The 18,975-nt window shown below is 38.4% G+C and overlaps 2 protein-coding genes and 1 long non-coding RNA gene across 11 annotated transcripts in view; 2 read left to right on the top strand and 1 right to left on the bottom strand.

Annotated features, from left to right (window-relative positions):
• The window catches only part of LOC116719799 (uncharacterized), a 16,120-nt gene extending 15,075 nt beyond the window's left edge, over positions 1-1,045 (top strand). Inside the window, exon 3 of the long non-coding RNA XR_004339266.1 lies at positions 1,031-1,045. This is a non-coding gene — a long non-coding RNA (uncharacterized LOC116719799). The remainder of the gene's footprint in view (positions 1-1,030) is intronic.
• exoc1l (exocyst complex component 1 like) overlaps positions 1-9,526 on the bottom strand; it is an 11,714-nt gene extending 2,188 nt beyond the window's left edge. Inside the window, exons 1-3 of one of the 2 annotated variants that reach the window (XM_032562502.1) lie at positions 9,426-9,526; positions 315-418; positions 29-207 (exon numbers count right to left, since the gene is read on the bottom strand). In XM_032562502.1, the coding sequence (XP_032418393.1) occupies positions 29-207; positions 315-418; positions 9,426-9,427 (285 nt within the window). In that variant the 5' untranslated portion in view covers positions 9,428-9,526. Of the gene's footprint in view, positions 1-28; positions 208-314; positions 3,242-9,425 lie in introns of those variants that run through there. The other variant, XM_032562501.1, reaches the window with a different exon arrangement.
• Positions 8,971-18,975, top strand: part of clockb (clock circadian regulator b) — a 27,414-nt gene continuing 17,409 nt past the window's right edge. For 2 of the 8 annotated variants that reach the window (XM_032562500.1, XM_032562493.1), the window contains exons 1-7: positions 8,971-9,108; positions 12,963-13,054; positions 13,951-14,111; positions 16,081-16,169; positions 16,548-16,607; positions 16,687-16,835; positions 18,852-18,943. In XM_032562500.1, coding sequence (XP_032418391.1) covers positions 16,153-16,169; positions 16,548-16,607; positions 16,687-16,835; positions 18,852-18,943 — 318 coding nt within the window. In that variant the 5' untranslated portion in view covers positions 8,971-9,108; positions 12,963-13,054; positions 13,951-14,111; positions 16,081-16,152. Of the gene's footprint in view, positions 9,109-9,444; positions 9,869-12,962; positions 13,055-13,950; positions 14,112-14,245; positions 14,350-16,080; positions 16,170-16,547; positions 16,608-16,686; positions 16,836-18,851; positions 18,944-18,975 lie in introns of those variants that run through there. The other 6 variants (XM_032562495.1, XM_032562496.1, XM_032562497.1 and 3 more) reach the window with 6 other exon arrangements.

Below are 18,975 nucleotides of genomic sequence, written 5' to 3'. Positions count from 1 at the left end.
ATTTATTAAAAGAAATGTTGTAAATTACCACATCAGGATCTCTTCCATCAACAAGAGTCAGGTCATGCAGGGACCAGATCTCGGTCCTCTTGTAGCATTCCTGGATGCTGGAACGTTTGGCTTGTAACTTCTTGGATCCAGATTTTTGGGTTGACTGAGAGATCTGACAATGCACTACGCTTAACTGCACCACTTTTTTTTGTCCAACTGTGAGAAAAGAAGTGCACTCACATTTAATTGGAAAAGGGATGCAGTGCGGCACCAGGATTTTCATTTGCAGTAAAGACAGGGAGAAAAAAATAAGAGTAGTTTACCTGAGACGCAGAGAAAATGCCTTCCAGGCGTTGGCTCTTCAATTTCAATAAACTCCACAAGTCTGTGCTTTGCAGGTCGAAATAAAACTCTCTGCATCTCTTCCCTCAAAAGAGACGACATGATGAGAGAAAGGGATTAAAATTTCACAAAAAGGGGCCTCAAAACAACAAACACAGAATATTTCAAGAAAAAAATGGGGAGGGAAAAATGAGATGCTGATCGTGACTGGGAAAACCCAGAATGTGTCAGAGGTGGGGAGGGAGGTGGAGATGTTTCCTCTGAACTGATGGTCAGAAACATCTGTGGCTGTGGGCTGGTTGTGTGTGAATTCTGCACACGAACAGTCCACTGTGTGGTGAAAGAGTTTGAGCTAATACCTGCCTATTAACATGTATACTAGAGTGGTCTAAGTAGCAAAGAAGGCAATAAAATGCTAATCTCATCATCATTTGCATTTTTATTGCCTTATTTAGGATCCATTATGATGCTAGGAAGGATCCAGCTGATGCCTTTCACGCCTACATTTAAATTTTTTCAGATAACATCACAAACAAAAAACACTCTGTCTCCTTCTCTCATTCATTTTCAGACAGTGATAGATAATGTGGCACTGTGCCCGCTGTTTGTCTGTGATTAAACGGTTGTTGTGTGGGAAAAGGATGTCCCACAGCACTCTACATGGTTTCCATTACACTGTAGTAATTCAATCATTGAGAATAGATACAACTGAGGTGAAGCACTTACATGAATGGTGGTGGGGGCAAGGACTGCTGAAAAGAATGCTACATTTCTTTAATGATGGCTCCTTGAGATATTATGCTGAACATGTCAACAGAGTACTACCTCTGAGCATGCTCTTCAAAGATATTAGTGCCTCTTTGGGAGCAAAACATCACCCTGATGAACCCGGGCCAAACCGCTGATTTGATTTGTCAGCAGGAAAGAATGTTGCTCCATTGGATTTGTCATATTTGAGAAAACAAAGATGGGTCCTTCCACTGCTAAGTGCTTTACTGTTGCTGTTGTTGTCGATGATCTTTGTGGATGCTCATTTGAGAGGCTTTTTGTCTCTGAGATGGAAAGATAAGCGGATGGGCAGGGAGCAGAAAGGAAGCACACAAGTGTTGAAGACCTATGAATAACACATGAGGTTTATTGTACTTACCTTTTATCACTCAATAATATGAAGAGTTCAAAAGAGGCTTCTGTAATGTATGCTGCTGGCATGCATGGTCATAAAAGCAGCATTCATTTCCATTGTGTTTCATGTGAGGATGTACTGTTACATTTGAAATCATAATAAAGGTAATGGGAATAGATTAGGTCATAGTTTCTTGTTTGGAGTTGGCACAAATGCAGGAGACTCCAGGAAGAAACAGGTGAGTGATTACCGACTGCTGCCATGAATGGGGCAGGAATACAGGAGCAACTGAATAAGCATAAGAGTGGCATGATCAATTTATAGTTTCTATTCTTGCCTGGGGTTTGTGTTTTGATTTTTTTTTTTTAAGTACACACCCATACACAGTTCATTATTAAGATATTCAATTCTTTTTTGTGGTCTCTTTATGTGTACTGGTTTAGATTATTACTTTAGAGTTGGTCATTCGCTTTTAGTTCATGAACTCTTAGTAAGATTGTTTTTTTGTCCCATTTAATTCTGTCTGTGTTCATGATAGTGTTATTTAGTCACTTTCTCTCAGCTTCTCAGTTTAGTCCTTCCAGCTGGAATATCTTCTCTTAGTCTCACCTGGTTCTTAGGTCAATCAATCCCATGCAGTTTAAAGCCAATCTGTTTCATTTCTCCTTGCCCAGATTGTCCTTTTCCACCTTTGCAGTCTGTCCTGTGCTTTTGTCTCTGTTACTTTCATTGTTCCAGTCAGGTCAGTTCCTCTTTTGCCTGTTTCTTAAATGTAAGTATATGATTTTAATTAATAATTACCAGCATCATTAGACCCCTGCCTTAAACCAAGAAATGAAATCCAAAAAGTATAGAACCAACCCACAAAATCTAAGAACTACACAATGACTGAACAACTCAATGACAACCCAATTTGATCATCAATTGTGCTGCTTTACAGAGAGAGAGAGCAACACCAAGTTCCTGGGTGTATATCTCACTGAGGATCTTTCCTGGAGCAGCAACACTCCACTTCCTCCACAGACTAAAAAGAGCCAAACCACTGAGCCCCACTATGTCTGTTTCCTATTCCCGAACCACTGAAAGCATCCCAGTAGTAGGCTGCTGCACCACATCCTGCAGGAAGACGTTGCAGCGCAGAGAGCATCAGAAAAGATTATTGGTACCCTCCATCTCACACTCCAGGATATCAACCAAACCCTCCTGGCCCACAAAGCACTCAGCATTAAGGTCTTCTTCCGTCTCCTGCCCTCCGGGAGGAGAATGAGGAGCATCCAGACAAGAACCAGCAAACCCATCAGGCCATCATTATGCTGAAGTCCCTTCCCCTGTTTTCCTTCTCTGACTTTACCCCCATTAACCTTTTGTCTTATGTGTTTTTCACAGGTATTTTATTTTACCACATATTTCTATTTTTTATGTATATTACTGTTTGCACCAGGGATATGAGAGAATCACCATTTCAATTCTGTGTATGCTGTGCATATGGGAGTTTTGAGAAAAAATTAAATTGATTGAATTTTTTTCCGTTATAATTTCCTGACCTATGAAGGTTAATGTCTGCTTTATTTAAATGGCCTCTCATTTCAGTCCTACTTAGAAAAGTTAAAGAGAAATGGCTTTAATCATAATATCACGCTTATATCCCTGGGAAACAGAGTCATACATTATTAGCTACAAAATGTTAGGGACTCTTATCAACTTTTTAAAGTTCAGTATATTTTATAACAAGTTTCAGTTAGATTGATTTTATAGAAATTGTTAAGGGTATCAATAACTGATTTTGTAACTATTCTTATTTAGGATTTTATTCTCCCTGTATAATAAAATAAATTAAAAATAAAGAAAAGAAAAATACAAAGGTTGTACATTTAAAGTGGAAATCCTTTCTTGAGATCAGGAAACACTGAAAAATGCTATCAGTGAAAGAGATCAGTGTGTAAAAATGTGGCTGTTCATAAAAGTGTTGTCATCCAAAAAGGCAACTAAGCTCCACCACATGAAAACAATCAAGATCCTTAGAGATTCAAAAGCACCAGTCTTTCATTGGCTTAAGTCCATGAAAGCTCTGGAGCTCAAGGAGTTAAAGATGTGCAGATTGTTAAGGGAACAAGGGAACAAGGGAACAGGGACAGCATGTTCTCTGTGGGACTGAGCTGTCAACAAGCAGATCAAAGCAACCCTGATTGTACAAGGCCTAGACCACGTGGTGGCCTATAGGATCACATCTATGTTTGTATAAGAGGAGCAGAATCTGTTTAGTACAAAATGTTCTCTCCAGTAGAGGGTGCTAATGTTTAGGAAATTACTTTTATTCAAGCACCGTGTGAGCATGTGGTTTGTTGTTGTTTTGAAGTGGTAACATGCCCGCTTTTTCTGTCACATTTACTGCTTTGCAATTGAATATGTGGTTTGCTGTTGTTGTTTTTGAAGTAGTAACATTGCTGCTTATTCTGTCACATTACTTTACTGCTTTGCAATTGAACACCTACTTTCACATTTTTTGCAATTAAAGATTTTTTTCATAATCAAATACCACTTTAAGCAAACCATGATTCTGTGCAAAGTTACACAGCTCTGTTTTATTTATTTTTCAAACTTGTACGAAGTATGTTTCTTTTAATTCTCAAAATTATAATTAATTAAAGAAAACTATTAAAAACGTGTATTCCTAGCACGGCATTAAACTTCAGAGATTTACTTAGAATAAAACCTCTATCAACCTTTAAATAATACATTAATAATATTACATATAACAATTTACAATTGTTACAATTTGTTATAGTTTATGTTGGTTGTAGTACTAAGCCTGTGAAGATGTACAGTATATATATATATATATATCTACTATGCTATAAGAAAAACGTCCTGTAAAATAAAATTGTAAAATATTCGTCTACATATATGACTGCTTTAGATCTCCAACTAACGGTTCCAGAGATAACTTTGGACTTTATCTGAATAATTTTGATCCATTTCAGTTGCAACTTTGAAGCAAAACGTATTTATCAACAGAGCCTAAAAGCAGGCATGATAGTTTGGAAACCTGCAGATGTTTTAGCATTATTGTAACGTCTTGTGACCATCTCTGCTTTGGTTCTGCTGGTGATAGCAGGGATACAGAGCATAATTTGGTCATTATCATGCTCTGTTGGAACATTCAAACTTATCCAATAAATCATCCACACAAGGTCAGGCTGAACACAGTAGAGTTAATTTGTTCCTCAAATGTCCATCCACTCAAAATCATACAGCAGATGTATACCTTCTCTTTGAAGCATTGGCTTCACTTACTGGAAGAATTGAAGACCAACATCTGGTAAGAGTGTGCTGAGAGACTGGTTGATCACAATCCAGGGTTGTGTTCAGTGTATTACCATTAAGTGAGAAGTCTGCTTGTGGAGCAGATACCTTTGTGAGAGTTGTTGGGTAACTTACCTCCTCTGCTTCATTACCATTAGCTTTTGGAGTTTTTTTGTGCTGCAGAAGGCCCTTTTCCCATCATTGATGGTATTGTTATTGTTTTTGTGTTGGGGAGCGACATGTTAGAGGGGAAAAAAATCATTCTATTCCTGATATAGTGAATCATATTTTTATGACTCAAATTGTATCGTGACCAAGAATTCCAGTTTAGAAATGAAACTGAAAAACTGTTGGGTTTTTCACATCACTGACTCATGGCAAATCTAAACAGAGACAAACTCCTGTATGGCTTGGTGCCTTTTTATAAGCTGATGCCTTTCAGTATGTCTCAACATTCAACCCTTTGCTGATAAGAAACATCTTTTATACTTCATAGAGGTTTATTTGTTAGATATTTGTGTGGCAGTAAATGTGTCTCAAACTGTGGTTTAGATTTTATAGGAGGGATTGTTGAATGTAAAGGTCCATATCTGGTTTAGGTGGGGCTCCTATTAGTTTTTCTGCAGATCCTGGAGGTTAACTGAGCACAACTGACTTCATTCTGCTCCTTAGAAGAAAAGAGCACAAAAGCTGGGAGAAAATATGTCTTCCTGGCCAGTTGGCTGTTTGGCAGAATAACTTTAGTGGTTGAGTTTTCTTTCTATGTTAAACCTGGTCTCCTAATAAAGACTCCTATTGTTGACATGGTTTATTTGCTCAGGTTCAATTGAAGGAAGCAGTTCTTGTTCACTTTTGAAGTAGCAGTATGTGATGTTGATTTATCTTTGACTTTGAATTTTCTAAGTTTTGAACTAACCCTTCATATTTCAGAGTTTTACTTTCAAATTATTACAAATTTATAAATAAAAGTTCCATTATGCAGTATTATCTGACATAATTTACTGCTATGCCCTTCATTCCAAAGATAAAACAGGGGCTGTAACACATCTATTATAAGAATGTAATCAAAATCAATGTAGATAACAAATACTAGTTTAGAAAAATAATCAAACAACTTTCTTGTAAACAGTATTCTATAAACCCAACAGAAGCATATTCAAGTGTTTGAATTTCTCTGTATCATTGTCTTGCCTCGAAGTGTTTCATTAAATAACAATCCAACATCAACTCCCTTTTATCCATAGTAGTTTCACTCATAAAACTAAAGTTTTGAGTGGTACTTCAATTAGCTCTGCAGCACACTGATGTCTTTACATCAACAAGTTTCACTTAAAAACATGGCATTAAGGTTTCATCCATCCATTGTCTTTACCTGCTTATCTTTGCAGTTTTATGGGTTTTGGGGGTCTGGTGCCTATCTCCAGTGGCCCATGGACTGATGCAGCACACTGGGACCCCTCCTCAAAACGTAAAGGATCTGCCCACTATTAGGCCCAATATCTGTAAAGGCGCTGCTAACATCAACTCATTATTGGGAAGGTGGTCAAAATATTTTACCCGATTGATGCAAGGCTATGTTTCACACTGTTTTCTTGTATGTTGGAGTTACTCTTATTTGTTGTTTATGTGTGCAGCACTTTGGCCAACAATAGTTTTTAAATGTGCTATATAAGTAATTTAGATTTGATTTGATTTATCCACTTTTTTAATCTAACATTCATCCATGCAAACACAAACAAATCAAGATGTGAAAAAAATCCAGAAGCATCACAACCTTTCCTGGGCCTCAGTGTTGGAGCGGTCCTGAGTCTAAAGAGTTAAACATGTTGAGATTCTTTGGAAATCAGGGATAATATGTTTTCTGGACTGCAAATGAGAGTTATTTATAATCTGATTAAAGTGAATCCAATTGTATGGAGAGGCATTATGTGGCAGCCCATAGGTTCACGTCTGTTTGTTTAAGAGAAGAAAACCATGCATAGTACAAAATGTTCTCTTCAGTAGAGGGCGCTAATGTATAGAAAAAGAACAACTATGGGATTTATTGAAGCAGTTAGGTGAAAATACTTTCTGCGTTTAAATAGGTTCGCCTGATGAGAACAGTTCTGTCACATGTTTAATAGTCATAAAATAACTTTTAAAAATTCAAATCTCTTATCTTCAAATCTCTAACTTATAACTTTCTATCATCCAGTCCTGTATTATTGGTTTTACAAAGCAAGTAAATTTGTTGTATTTGTCAAAACTGTCAATATTTCTAAAACAATAATCAAAGGTAAAAGTCATTATAACTGTGTCTATTTCTGACACTGATTTAGATTTCAGAGATGGACCTCAAGAAAAAGTTCTAAATACAAATATATAATCAATATTACAAAAACAGACTCATGTTGTAACATAATTGAGGCTGGTTGGGCTTCCAACTTTTAAACGCAAAAAAAAAAAAAATCCATTGTTAAAAAATTGGTCATTTAAAGCTTTTTTTCTAAACATAGGAACATTTTTGACATTAAAGTAAAAAATTGTAAGTAATTTTTCTGAACAAAAGAGTTGCCATATCTTGTTCTATTAGTCGGTGGAAAATCTCAGGCATAGTTTTCACTGCACACACACAAAAAATTATTTCAATTTTAAGACTATACATATTACCCACATTACGGAAGTATATCTGGTTCTTTCCAAATATTAAAATCATGCAAATAAAACCTCAAGTGACCCATAACACATCATATGACACATCATGTTATTACTGTGAAACATAGCAACGGCACAAACTCATACTAAATGTCAAACATGGAGGCTGGAAGGCTGAGGATTTGGGTTTGTTTTGCAGCAGCATGACCTTGTGGTCATTGAGTCAACCATGAACTCTTCTGTATACTAGTAGGTTCTAGTAAGAAATAACCTGCCTAGTCAACCAGTTGCTGACTTAAGCAATTCCAGCAAACATGCAACGTAAGTTAAAATGTAGACCTCAGCTTGACTTATATTTTTAGCAGAGCATTAAGAGAGTTGTGCAAAAACAAGAACCTGCGCTGAATCATTGCTGCAAAGAGCAAACCAAAGTTCCACCACAATAACTTTAAAGACTGAAATGTTTCATATATACTTGAAGTTATTGCAGCTAAAAGTGGTTCTGTAAGCTACTGGACTTTCTATTTTTACTCACTGTTTCTGCAGTTTGGCTTAGTTCTTGTTGAACAAATATTGACATAGTGTGGAGTGTAATTTTGTGTACTTGTATTTGAATAATACGAGAGCCTGATATTAAGTGGAAATTTACGAAATAGGTAATATGGATCTCCACCCAAGGGTCTTTGCCATTGCAGAAGGCAGGCAAGATAAATAAATAAAGCGTTATATATCTGTTAACTCCAAATGAATTTCATATTGCTTGTTTGCATGTCCAGTCAATGGGTGGGAAGACGCTCCGTGTATACTATGTGGTGTGATCAATGTAAGAAAATTGTTGGAAAGATAAACTGTAATTTAGAGAAAACATAACATGAATAATTAAACAGACAGCAATATTCCATTAAAACTAACAGGAAGATATTTCTGGACAGTATCTTTTAAATTAATGTTTTGTTGTAAAACATTATTTAATCTAGATAAAGGCTATCTAAATCTCTGGTGACATCATATAAAGCAACTAATCAGAGTTCTTTTGGGTGCCTCAATTTTTCTGTACCTAGTTTATTTCCAGTTTTACTTGCACATTATTAAATAAGGGGGGCCTCGAAATTAGATATAGACATAGCGTCATATAGTCTAACGCCAATGATTGGATGTTGATAAAAAGAGAAAAGCCCTGATATCTGGACCGGGCCATCCCTATGGTAATCTGTTTCAACCTAGATATGTATCACATTCAGTCAATTTATGCGCTTAATACATTTTGAGAAGTGTCAAACCAGTTTTAATAACTCACTTAAACGAATTTTAAGTAATTTATTACGAAAATCTGTAGGCAACCTAATATTTTAGAGGAACTTCATAATTCACTCCTTGTCCAGTCAAACGCAAATGAAAGTGTTGAGTTGCCACATTGTACTTATAAAAAACCCAATGGACTCAGAGTGGAGCAGCCAGGTTGAAAAGGCCATAAAAACGCGGAGTCATTTCTCCTCCGGAGATCACTCAGCAGTTTCCCTCCGTTTCTGCTACTGTACTTGCAAAATAGTGCGCCCTACTGTCTCTATTGCGCATGACTGTACGTCGTAATATGAAGTAGGCCTCCTGTTTTTCTCCCCAGCCCGAAGTCCTCTCAGTCCTCCTGGCCCCCACCGCCTCGACGTGACGCTCAAGTAAGCAAAACAAGGAGACTGGCTGCTAGGTAATTCGTGAAGGTAAAGATTTTTTTTTACTGCACATACAAAAGCTTTTGTTGAGAAACAGCTCAGTTGTTTGTGTACGGTGTTTTTTTTTTCGGCGTGCGGAAGCGGTCGGACTGCAGAGCAGGCTTCGGGACTGTTTCCGCACGCTCGAGGGAGAGTAGAGGCCCAGTGACCCACATTCTGAGCTGCCAGTATCTGTGTGAGCGAGTGGGCGTGCGCGTGCGCGGCTCCTCCTTAGAGAGAGAGAGAGAGAGAGTGTGTGTGTGTGTGTACGTGTGTGCGCGCGCCCATTGACTATATATGTATGCGTGTGTGTGTTTTGTACATACATCTGCCGCGAAAACCGTTTCTGCCGTCGCTGGTTTAGGCTGTTTCTCACCGGCTGGTGTTTCTGTTTTTGTCGGCTTGTCCGAGGACGCTGCCTCGTGCGGTTGTTTAGACGCACTCTCTCGCGCAGTTAGTGGCACAGCGGCGATATTTTGAAGATTATTTCGTCTTCAATGTCAGTTGTTGCGTGACAGCTCCAGGCGCGGCGCCAGCTTCCAATGATAGGGACTGATTTTTTTAATAAATTTTTTTGGGGATGTTTATTTGATCAATGTGAATCGCGTTACCATTTGCGAGTGTAGCGGGAGAAAACGGGGACAGTAAGAGCATTAAATCTCTTGAGTTAAATGGGCAGTTTTCGGTAGCCAGCTTAGTTAGCCTGCAAGCTAGCTGTATTGGTTGTTCTCTTATGGTTGTATAACAACAACACCTGTGGCATTTAAAGGTATGTAAAATACTACTTCTTCTTGTTCAACAGCACTGCTGCGGCCATGTTGCTAATGTCAGAGTTTATTCATTAGTAATGGTGCTGTGTTTCTTAGCACGTAATAACGCTTCACCTACTGACCATCAATTACAGCTCGAACAGACTCATCAAAGAGCTATGAATGCAAAGTAATGAGGAAGATAATATGTTCTGGGCTTCTTACAATTAATGTGACCTTTATGCCTGGAGTCAATAAGGGCAGAGGTTTTGAAATAGTTAGACAGTGGTTCTCCAGACAGTTTAAAGACGCTATCCAGTGGTGTGCCTTTTTTTATTCTGATATACTAGCAGTTGTACACTTAGAATAAAAACATAGCACGGTAGTGAAGGATGGATTTCACTGCAAAATTCGACAAAAAGCAAATATTTAAAAATGCAAGGTTGGTTTGGTTCAAAGACATCACAAGAGACTATAGTCATACGCCTACCTTTGCAGTTTTGGACATTTAGTCATATTTTAGCACTGAAAAGATCTGGGTCATTGCGCTTCTTTGACAATTTGTACTTCAAGATTATCATTTCATCCCTTCCTAGGATAATTTTCTATTTGTAAACAAAGCATATTGTACCATGTACTAAAACCATGATGAGCGACTCTGTTTTGTGTTGTAGTGAAAATTTGCATGACAATTTAGTCTGATTTACTTTGGTGCAGATCAGTTTTGGGTCAGTTGACTTTTTTTTAAATGTGTTCTGTTAGGTTTTTTAGTTATATAACTGCTTTAGTTACTTTAAACATAGTTAAAATATTAAAAATTGCTTCAATTCTTTGTCAAAGTGGGTACAAAAGATTCCCTGTGACAGGTATAAATTGACGAACGCTCAGTACAAAATATCCTGCATTAGTCTTAATAATTTTGTTCTCAGAAAAAGTTAGACATGAATTAATATGAACAGGGAAGGCATCAAATGGTGAAAGGGAGCATTCTAGTTGTACAATCTGCTGGTGTAGTTTCATGCACGCCAGGTATTATATGACTCCAAATAATAATATTCACTATCAGATTGTACATTTAATTTGATTTGATCAGGAGTTGTAATTTGTCATATAAATAATCAGCTGGTTCTAAGAACTAGATCAAAGTATAGAGTAATACAAAGTTTTCAGAATCAGAGAATTCTGATAGTCAAATAATTTGTGAGATTTGAGCATATTATCTTTATGATTCTTGAAAATTCTTAATAAAATAAAATCAAATCATATGTGATGCTTTAATTGGAAAAAGTAGTTTGCTTACAGGTGTGACATGGAAGCAAGAAGGGATGAAATGGTAATGTGTATAAAATTTGGGTACAAATTAGTGACCACTAAGTATTTTCCAAAAATGTGCAATATGTATTTCAAAATAACAATTTTGCCAGACCAAAACTTCCACAATAAGACTCGGCTTTGCCATTAGCAGAGGAAAGATATAATAAGATTCCTCTAGGTACTAGCAGCAGTTTTAGCAGTCGTTGTAGTAAACTACTACCAAGGTTTCACAATATTTACAGAAACTATTCATCATCCAATTACTTTTTTGTAAAACAGAAAAGCCACAGTTATTCATATTGTGGAAAAATACTGTGCCATATTTATTGCTATAAATATTATGCATTATATTTATTTATTGTTAGTTTGACTCATTAACCCAAGTAAAAATGTGTAATAAGATGATTAATAATTTATTAGCAACCTCTCCATGTTGTTGTTGCATTCAGGTACTTGTTTTGCATACTGTTGTACTTTTCTCTGTTCTGCTAGAATAACACAAGCTGATATTTGGGTATTACTTGGTCTGTCTCCTCAGGTAGCCAGTCTGTAATAGACGGATGTTTGTAGCTTGAGAACTATAGTTTTTTTTTTAACAAAGTTACCTGAATAGTAGGGATGGGTGGTGAACGCTCAGTACAAAGTAATGGGTAATGTTCAGCTTTTTTTTTCCAATATGGGAAATATTTCCAAGCATCTCAGTTTTGCCATAGTTGTAACGAAGGAGAATAGTGCTGGAAGATTTTTCAGCCAGCTGAGCTGCAATGCAGCTGGAATAAACTTTCCCAATAAAAAAGCTAGTAACTCTTTAAAATCTCAGTAAGCCTTCATGTAGATTACTTGCCTATGTCTAAAAGAGCATCAACTATTCATTAGTTCTTAATAATGTGGACAAACTAGACATATATTCTAAAGCATGGTATGAGCTGCTTCCATGTAGTTTTATGAAATTCATGTTGTGTTTTTACAAAGGCTCAGATGTTTTGCTGCAGCCTTACTTACCAAAAACACATTTGAAGGAAGAATCTGGTGAAAACAAACAAGAAATCTGTTTTTTATTAAGGTAGATTAGATTTTGATTTAAATAACACCTTTCAACAAGATAACAAAATAAATATAAAATACTGACCATGGCATGTTGATAAACTTTGAACTGAGTAGGGTTGATTTTGTTTTTTTTTACAGGAAATATCTGGCGTGCAATTTTAAGAAGGAGGTTGGCATAACTTAATATTTCAATAGGTATTATTAAATTTCTTGAATGTAGGCCATGCGGAGAAATAAATTTGATTTAATTGTCTGCTGAAAATAATTATCTTATTATTTTGCAGAGAGGATCAAGCAAATATTGAGTCTTATCCTTCAAACCTTTGAAGTGTGTCAAGCAGCAGCGTTTAGTTATTTTGACTCACTTGATCTGTTTTTATGGGCTATAACAAGATAACCATGACCTCTTAGACATTTGAGAATTCATGATTTACTAAACTCCAATGTAATAGATTTATGGATATTTAGATCAACTGCCAAATTAGCAGCTGAATTAGAGTTACAGTTTGGTGTGAAGTCATTGTTTATCAACGTCCCAACAAGTTTTTAGCATCAAGACATGAAGGCATCGCTCCTTAGCTTCGCCATCTGCTCTGATCTGGCACATAATCTCCTGAAAATGTGCTGCCTAATTCATGACATGAATTATAGTCGTAGATTTTATTGTCTGTTTATATTTTTTCTGCGTGTTGAGGAGTGATTCATGATGGACCCAGTGCCAGGGAATGAGTCAGGGCTTTCTTTGTGTTCCAGCTCAGGTGTGGTGAGAAGTTTTGTCGGAGCTTGCAAAGAAGACTTGGATCTAAATAGGCCTGTTTTGTCTACAAGGGACATTCTAGCTGAAGGTGAGTTGAGAGCTATTCTCAATAAGTGCTGGCAAATGAAAAGTTTCTTGAAGGTTTGTGGTTTTATTTAATTGTTGCGCTTTCAAGCACAGGGATTTTTAAAGACTAATTATCCCATGAGTTCACACGTTTTAGAGAAACCGAAACTTTTTAAACATCCGAGTTTAAATGTTGTGTCACTGAATTTGTTGCCAATATTTGTAATAAGGAAGCAGACAATTAACAGAGCCCTTAAAATGAGCTAATCTTATGTCAAATCTCTGCCTCAGATCTCAAACTGCATCTGTAAAAGAAAACAAATAGCAGGATGGGTGTAGTAGTAATAACAATATATTTTAATTGCATACAATTACATACAAGTTCTGAGGCTTTATGTTATAGTCCTTTAAGTAATCTTATTTAAATTGTTAATAATCTCTTGTCTTTTTTATGCCTTATTTTGTTGATTTAGTCAATGTTGCCAATGTGGCATTAAACCTAAACTGACGTTGGATATGTCAACTATTTATTGATGTATCCAACTTAAAAAGATTTTACAACACATTAGAAATCATTCATTCCTGAAATCAGAATCTTTAATGTAGAAATAAACACTTTCTTTTTATTAATTTATTATGTTAAGATAATCTATTTAAAAATATAGCTTCTTTAGTGGTGATTGATCTCTAAAAACCAAAAAAATACATTAACTGAGTTAAAAAGGACTTTACAAAAAAGTAATTGGGTTTGTTTTGTCTGAATGATTCACTTTACCTGGATTTTTTGATTTCGTCATGATTACTTTTCTTGCTCTCTCTCTCTGTCCTCAGGGCAGGTGTATGTAAAAATGGAAAATCATTCAAAACTTCTGTGCCTAAACCCTCACGACCCTCTTTCTTGTGCTCTGGTTTCTTCAGCAGGTTTTGGTCAACCTCCGTTTGTCTTCCTTGTGGTTTGCTGTCCTCTTTCGACCCCAATGACCTCAATGCCTCTTTTGACCTTTGAGTCAGTGACAGTCCCCAACCCATTCTGTGGCCTGTGAGAAAAGACGTTTAGATTGTGCAAAAGCTGCGGCGGGGTGAGGATTAACTTCACACACTTAGACATAATGGAGTTGCATAAAAAAAAAAAGAGTTTTGATCGGAGTAAATTTAATGTATCATCAAGCTTTTGCTGTGACATTAGTTCTATAATCTTGAAAATGTTCTTCAGGTGATAGAAGACCGACTTTGTCATTGTCTTTACGTGACTATGAAGGCTCAGGTCAGAGTCCATCGCTACACCCAGATTTCAGGCCTGATCAGTAATTCCTAGCTGTGAGTTGACTCTGTCATTCCGCTTTAGGTCCAAAAAGAATGACTTCAGTTTTGATTCCATTTAGATAGAGAAAGTTATGACTCTTCAATTCATTGATTTGCTCTGTGCACCTACTCAGTGCTTGAATGAGTTTGTTGCCACCTGGTGACGTTGTAATGTAGAGCTGTGTATCTACATTACTGTATTATTATTTGTTATAATCTGAACTACTTAAATTCTCTGAAGTTTAATTGCCTGTAAAACAGCTCTTTTATGAACACATCAAATATTTTACTGCTCTCCCTACAAAATCCTCCCTCTTTGGAGATTACTTGTACTAGACAACTGTTAAATAAAATGAAACAGTGCCCAGACATTAAAAAGATATTTTGACTAGCACTTTTGTTGTCAGGTGCTTGCGTTTTCTTTGACTTGAATTGACCTGACACAGCTGGTCTTGATCCAGATTTCATCATGACTCATGAATTGGTTCACAGGTTGTTAAAACATCATCACACATAAAATCGCTGAGATATTTCTAAATTTAGCTCAGACAATAAATGCCTCCTTAGAATAGAAATGTTCATCTTTCATTATTTATTAACTTCATAAATATTTTTCTACAGTGCTGGCCAAAATTGTTGGCACCACAGGTTAAAAATGTGTAAAAGAAATGTAACTTTTATCGCTGTAGCATAATTTTTTCTCTGATGTATTTAGAAAAATAAAATTATTCAGTTGAGAGGACAAAATTATTATTTTGAACAAAATCAATAATGGGGCTAGTATTGACATCATTCACATTACTTGTAAAATGCTTAAAACTACATAAAAAAAATACTTAATTTTTTAATTAACCAGATTCTATCTTTCTTTTTCTCTTGGGTAAAAAAATTACATGACATGACCCAAAGGCTCATGACCTATGGACACTGTCATCTAGCCCGGACATAGACCCATATTTATCTTGGCATCTTGCACAGAGAGTGGAGTAGTAACAGTCTCCAAAGCTCACTGCTGAAGAACTGATGCAAAGACCATCGTCTTAGGATCATAAACTGAATTTGAAGTTAGATAATATTAACATGTCAAATAGTTAAGATTGACGTCAGGAAGCTTTCTCTGTTCTACTATCACAAATGTAAACATTGAGTTTGTTGGGACTTTAATAGTAACTTTAAGCTTTGATCAGATGAGACTAAGATTGATATTTTCATCACCAAGCTCTCCAGGTAGGTTTGAGGTGGAAACTATGTGATGCTGTGGGTGATTTTTGCTCTTCCAAAAGACCTGGGAACCCATCAGAGTGAATGAACTAAGTTACTTGAAATAGCAGGATATTTCAAATGAAAATGAGTAAACCCAAAATGGGTTGTCATTAGGTCTTTCAACACGATAATGACTCAAAACAAATAGTCAAATCAAGACAAATATAAATCACCAGACACACAATAGCCCAATTTTGTATGGTCTTTTTTTCTCTTAAAATGAGACTCAGATGTTGTATTTGACTTATTTCCTTCAGTGTGATGATGCGATGCTGCAATGCCAGAGGAATTTATTTGAAAACTTTAGTGCATCTTTAGCAGTGGTTAAAATAAATGTGGCCGGCAGTGTTTATAGTTAATGTTAGTTAAATTAAAAGGGACAAATTTGTTGTGTGATTCTTTTGTGATGAGTTATGCTGTGAATCCACTGAACCTGATTTTGAAGGATTAAAGCAATCATGTGTTTTGCTCTGGTATTTTCAGGTGCTTTTCCAAATGCCTACCTCACGCCTAAAGAACAAATTACTACAGCCACAGCCCTGATCAGCAGCCACCATGACATCAAGCATAGGGTATGCCGACAAAGACACATGCATACACACATTCATTTCTCTGTAAATGATAACATATTTTTGCATAATTAAATGTAAAGTATGATGTTCGTGAATTGTCTGTGATTATAAATGAAAGTATTTTAACATTCATATTTGGAGCTCAGACAAGACACACCCTATTAGTCATGTTGTTAACCTTCCTGGCAAGCATTGCTCATTCCTTTTTCTTTTTTTCTCTTTGTTTGTGATTGCAAATAAACTTACACGCACTATCCATACTAGGAATCTGTTTTTAGCTCTTAATATTACCAACACTTTTATACTTCAAAGCTGCCTACAAACATACACAATTAGAACCAGGAGAAAGCTGAGAGTCATTTTTTTTACATCCTGTAGGGATGATTGCAGCCTCACTGATGGGTTGATGGAAGAAGATGAGAAGGACAAGGCGAAACGGTGAGCTTTATACCTCGGTAAAGTTCCACCAAGGAAGCTCTGATCTCATCAAGTCTAACCAACCTGCTTTGGATTACAGCGTGTCCCGTAACAAGTCGGAGAAGAAAAGGAGAGACCAGTTCAATGTCCTCATCAAAGAGCTTGGCACCATGTTGCCAGGCAACACCCGAAAGATGGACAAGTCCACCATCCTGCAGAAAAGCATCGACTTCCTGTGTAAACACAAAGGTCAGGCGTTTTCATCCTCCTCCCGTCACTTCCCGTGTTTACGTGGAACTTCTTGCTGGGTGGAGATTTCATACTCTGTTTTTGGGGTTAATTATTCACTTGGATATGCACTCCACTATCAGAGTTGTTTACCTTCATGATCTGAACTTTGTAAAAACGTCGCTTTGTTGCCCTTTTTATGGCACATGGAAGTTGTAAAATATTATTTGATTTGCTGTAACTGCTTGCCATACACTAAATGGTTGGTGACTTAAAATTTGGGATTGAGGCCCCGGGGGTGGATGAGATCCGCCCGGAGTTCCTTAAGGCTCTGGATGTTGTAGGGTTGTGTTGGTTGACGCGACTCTGCAATGTCGCATGGACATCGGGGGCAGTTCCCCTGGATTGGCAGACTGGGGTGGTGGTCCCCCTGTTCAAAAAGGGGGACCGGAGGGTGTGCTCCAATTATAGAGGGGTCACACTCTTAAGCCTCCCTGGCAAGGTCTATTCAGGGGTCCTGGAGAGGAGGGTCCGTCGGATAGTCGAACCTCGGATTCAGGAAGAGCAGTGTGGTTTTCGTCCTGGTCGTGGAACTCTGGACCAGCTCTACACCCTCGGCAGGGTCCTGGAGGGTGCATGGGAGTTCGCCCAACCAGTCTACATGTGTTTTGTGGACCTGGAGAAGGCGTTCGACCGTGTCCCTCGGGGAGCCCTGTGGGGGGTTCTCCGGGAGTATGGGGTACCGGGCCCTTTGATACGGGCTGTCAGGTCCCTGTATGACCGGTGTCAGAGTCTGGTCCGCATTGCCGGCAGTAAGTCGGGCTCGTTTCCGGTGAGAGTTGGACTCCGCCAGGGCTGCCCTTTGTCACCGATTCTGTTCATCACTTTCATGGACAGAATTTCTAGGCGCAGCCAAGGTGCTGAGGGGATCCGATTTGGTGGCCTTAGGATCTCATCTCTGCTTTTTGCAGACGATGTGGTCCTTTTGGCTTCATCAGATCGTGATCTGCAGCTCTCGCTGGAGCGGTTCGCAGCCGAGTGTGAAGCGGCCGGGATGAGGATCAGTGCCTCCAAATCCGAGGCCATGGTCTTGAGCCGGAAAAGGGTAGAGTGCCTTCTCCGGGTCAGGGGGGGTGTCCTGCCCCAAGTGGAGGAGTTTAAGTATCTCGGGATCTTGTTCACGAATGGGGGAAGAAGGGAGCGGGAGATCGACAGGCGGATTGGCGCAGCGTCTGCTGTCAAGCGGGCGCTGTACCGGTCCGTCGTGGTGAAGAGAGAGCTGAGCCAAAAAGCGAAGCTCTCGATTTACCGGTCGATCTACGTTCCCACCCTCATCTATGGTCATGAGCTTTGGGTCATGACCGAAAGAACGAGATCGCGGATACAAGCGGCCGAAATGGGTTTTCTCCGTAGGGTGGCTGGGCTCTCCCTTAGAGATAGGGTGAGAAGCTCAGTCATCCGGGAGGGACTCAGAGTAGAGCCGCTGCTCCTTCACATCGAGAGGAGCCAGTTGAGGTGGCTCGGGCATCTGGTCAGGATGCCTCCTGGACGCCTCCCTGGTGAGGTGTTCCGGGCACGTCCCACCGGGAGGAGGCCCCGGGGAAGACCCAGGACACGCTGGAGGGACTATGTCTCTCGGCTGGCCTGGGAACGCCTCGGGATTCCCCCGGAGGAGCTAGAAGAAGTGGCTGGGGAGAGGGAAGTCTGGGCCTCCCTTCTGAAGCTGCTACCCCCGCGACCCGACCTCGGATAAGCGGAAGAAGATGGATGGATGGATGGATGGATGCATTTGGGCTGCATTTGGGCTAATAGTTTTACAAATCCAAGCTTTTATTTTTTTCCTGCAACTTAGAAATATTTTGACACAATTTTTGTTCTTAATTGTCCTGTTTTGCCATTGGATTAGTCTCTGAGAAAATTTGTTTTATATGACCTTCATTTTTCTGTGAGCGCATCATCTCCATCTGTTCTTAGTTTCAAGAATCCTGAAATATATTTACCGTACTTAAATCTCATCCATCCTTCTTCCTTCATCAGAGATTGCAGCCCAGTCAGAGTCAAGCGAGATCAGACAGGACTGGAAGCCCCCCTTTCTAAGCAACGAAGAATTCACACAGCTCATGTTGGAGGTCAGAAATGTCACATTCTCAACTCTATTCCT

The sequence above is a fragment of the Xiphophorus hellerii genome, chromosome 5 (genome assembly GCF_003331165.1).
Source record: "Xiphophorus hellerii strain 12219 chromosome 5, Xiphophorus_hellerii-4.1, whole genome shotgun sequence".
NCBI classification, from domain to species: Eukaryota; Metazoa; Chordata; class Actinopteri; order Cyprinodontiformes; family Poeciliidae; genus Xiphophorus; species Xiphophorus hellerii.
Note: the sequence above shows the minus strand (reverse complement) of the source record. Positions and strands in the feature narration are given on the sequence as shown.